General features: G+C 34.8%; 1 protein-coding gene across 1 annotated transcript; it reads left to right on the top strand.

Moving 5' to 3' along the window:
• The first annotated feature begins 635 nt into the window (after window positions 1-635).
• LOC134568222 (hemoglobin subunit alpha-5-like) lies at window positions 636-2,962 on the top strand. The gene is made up of 3 exons (XM_063426643.1): window positions 636-804; window positions 1,531-1,735; window positions 2,753-2,962. Exons 1-3 carry the CDS (start codon window positions 710-712, stop codon window positions 2,879-2,881), a joined length of 429 nt encoding a protein of 142 aa, XP_063282713.1. The 5' UTR covers window positions 636-709; the 3' UTR covers window positions 2,882-2,962.
• The last annotated feature ends 706 nt before the right edge of the window (window positions 2,963-3,668 follow it).

The raw sequence follows: 3,668 nt of genomic DNA, 5'->3' as shown, positions 1-3,668 counted from the left end.
TACCTACAGGCATGTACTAAAACCCCAATCCTTGCGTGTATACTATCCAAAATTTCTCATAATTCCATCTGTTCCATCGCAAACTGTAATGTCACCCTACAGCCATGCAATTTCCAGATGGCAGATTAATAGCTAAATTGGGACCATGCATTCTCCATAACCATGTTGGTATAACATGATATTACAAAACTTTGTTCTGTGGTACAGAGCAAATATTAACTGTTTCTTAACAAGTTTTTTCTTTGTGATATTAGTCTGCAGTGGTTTTGTAGCACTATATAGATTTAGCCTAAATACCATTTGTTAACAAAAACTTAATTTGCAATTTGACAAGAAATTATACTTGTATAACATATTTCAATTCTTCCTTGAAGTACGTTATTTCAGACAAAGACTCACAGCGCTGATGAGGCAGTTTATCAGTTTATCAGTATAGAAGACTTTACACAGTCATGGCAAGATAGGTACCATACACTACATACTGTATTGTGAGATAATGAGAAAATATTACTATCAGCAGTATAGAAGCCATGACATATAGCTTTTGTTTCACAAACAAGAATTTGGGTGCAACCGAAAAAAATCAGCCAATGAGAATATTTCTCTGTAGTTTTCTGTGATGTCCATTCTCTTTAAAAATGTCAAGAAACTGACCATTCAGTAGGGACTTTTAAACTCACTTGCAGAGTGTCTAATCCTCCAATTCAACATGACTTTCTCAGACGCTGAAAAGGCTGCAATTGTCTCCATCTGGGGAAAGGTAGCTGGCAACACTGATGAGCTTGGAGCAGAGGCTTTAGAAAGGTAAGGCTGGCATGTCAGAGTCTATTCTACAATAGTTTTTTTGACAAATATCTGCATTTATAAATGTTGTGGAGAATTAACAATGACTATTTTCACAACTAAAGATATTTTATCATAAAATTTTGTTTTTTTGCCACTTCTTCATAAATCCCGATTAATAAAGCTGTGCTAAAGCCAACTGGTAGACAATGGGTGTTAGGATAAGACAGGGTAACTTTATTAAATATGAATCCAAAGTTTTTCACTTTTCACAGTCAATAAAGTATATGCAGCATATTAATAAATAACATAGTCAATGATCTGCTTTGTTAAAGCAATCACATGCTTGAACATATAGAAATACTGTAATACTAATAATTTCATATTTATTTATGTATACATACTAAAGCACACTAAAGCAAAACAGGTGCTACTCTGGGACAAAGTGCTAAATGATGACAGACATTCTATTGGTTTCCATAGTGATTTTCCATTATTTATTACTTTACTCCAGAATAACACGAGTTTTTGTCTTGATAATTTTTGCCCTTAATTATTAATTTTACAAATATTCTGCTGTTTTCAGTTTTTATCCTCCCTATAATTTTTGTTTGAAACTATTATTGGGTGCATTATTGGGTGTAATGCTTCCAGCTGTTCTGTTAAATGTTGGTAATTCTGTAATACATATTCTTGTAAATATATATAATATTGAGTGATCCATATACTTGTTTCTGTTTTGAACAGGCTGTTTCTGAGCTACCCTCAGACCAAGACCTACTTCAGCCATTTTAACCTGAGCCATGGTTCCCAGGATCTCCGCAGTCATGGTGGAAAAGTTTTGAACGCCATTGGAAGTGCTGCCGGACACTTGGATGATCTTAGCGGTGCTCTGTCTACCCTCAGTGACCTCCACGCTTACCAACTGAGAGTTGACCCTGGCAACTTCAGGGTAAGAATTTATTGTTATTTTTCACTTCACTAAATAATGAAATAGAGTTACTTACAAACATATAGTACAGCAGGGGTGCCCAAAAGGTAGATTTTCAGATGTTTTAAAACTATGGCTTCCATGATGATTTGACATTCTAAATTAATTCTAAAAACATGCATAGCATCATGAGAGTTGTACTTCTGGGGATCTACCTTTTGGACTCCCCTGTAATACAGGGTCCAGCCTCTGCCTCTACTTCATCTGTACATGTTACATGATCACTACATTGTTAAATTACATTGTCTGGGAAATATTAGTTTAAACATTTTGCCCCGTTTGGGCATTTTTACACAATTCTCTCAGCATTGGTAATGTTTAATAATGTATCAAAGGTGTTATCTGAGCATAGTGTTTTCAGATTTGTGAAGGTACAAATCATTGTCCCTGTCCCCTGCTAAGGTCTCGATGGGCAATTTAATGTTAGAATGTGTTAGCTTTACCGTGAAAAGTTAAAATTATCGCTACATACAACTATTTATCATTAGAGTTAATTTTGTTATTTTGAAACTCATATTTAAACTAGTATTTTTCGGTACTGTTAGTAAATTTCTCTGTATACACAGAAATGCACTGAACACGTCTATGCTCAAAAGTGATCTGTAGTGGAAGACTTAAGCTTTAGGAGTTAAAACCTGTATTCCTAAGGCTTTAGTGTCCCTGTCCCTAGATATAGAGATCTCCATGCAAGCCATAAAAAAATTTAAATGAAGGATCTGAGTTAAATATTTTCAGCACCGAGGGTCCCTAATTGCTGCTTACCTCTTCTCCTCTGTTACTTAAGTTTTCTGTGACTTGGCTTATTATTACTAGGGAAAATAAAACAAGTGCATTTGATAAAGAATATTTGTGTTCATGTAATAAAATATCTATTCGAGACCTTACACAAGTCCAGATTTAAAATACAAATTAGTGATATTTTCTTTGTAGCCAGATTATACATAACTAAATATAATTCTCATTTTGTTTCTCTTGTAGCTGCTGTCTCACTCCATCCAGGTCACTCTGGCTGCTCACTTTGGAGCTGAATTCACTCCCACTGCCCAATCAGCCTGGGACAAGTTCCTTGCTGCAGTTTCTGCTGTTCTGGTATCCAAATACAGATAAACTGACAATGTAAATGTGAAAATAGGTCTTTTTTTCATTATGTTTGGTTCTTAGATTTTCAATAAAGTTTTGTTAAGCAAATGTAAGATCTTTTGTTTTTTTTTATAAACTGTTATTTCAGCAAAGGAAAATACAGTGACAGATGCATAGCATTGCAGCAAACATTGAATACATGCCAAAAAATCCCCATAGGGCGACAAATAAGAAGGTCATCACAATACATTACATTAACAATACGCAGTTCTTCGAGTCCTACATGAGCCTTATCAAAGTGTCTGGGCAGTTGTAAGCATGAACAGCTGTAGCTATATCCTCATCAGATTTGGTTATTTAAAGGACACAATGTAAAAAAAAAAGGGTAAAGGCATTTAAACACGCAGGTCTTGTTTTTCTGCTTTGTGCATATAGGAATCTAACATAGAAAATAAACTAAAAAATACCCAACATAAAATCTAGGAAAATACATTGCAATCCATGTATTCTAGAATTGAAAGGATTATAAAGGCAGGGTGACCAGATCCACCATATTTACAGGGACACTTTTACATTTCTCATATTTATCAAAATGCATGAAAATGGTTGCCCTGCAGTATGTGTAATGCATATTCTGCAGGATTTTTCCTTGCCTAATTGCTTAATCTTATACACATTCTTCTGAGTTCTACATATTGCAGGGCCACACTTTTCATGTGCTGCCCATCAATATGTATATGTAATATGTGTCCCAGAAAAATACTGGATCTGTACAAAGTAGACAGTTTAGCTGTGGGATATGTGTTTTTTTGTC

This window comes from Pelobates fuscus, chromosome 1 (genome assembly GCF_036172605.1).
Source record: "Pelobates fuscus isolate aPelFus1 chromosome 1, aPelFus1.pri, whole genome shotgun sequence".
Lineage (NCBI taxonomy): Eukaryota > Metazoa > Chordata > Amphibia > Anura > Pelobatidae > Pelobates > Pelobates fuscus.
The sequence above is the reverse complement of the archived record's forward strand: the minus strand, read 5'-3'. Positions and strand labels throughout refer to the sequence as shown.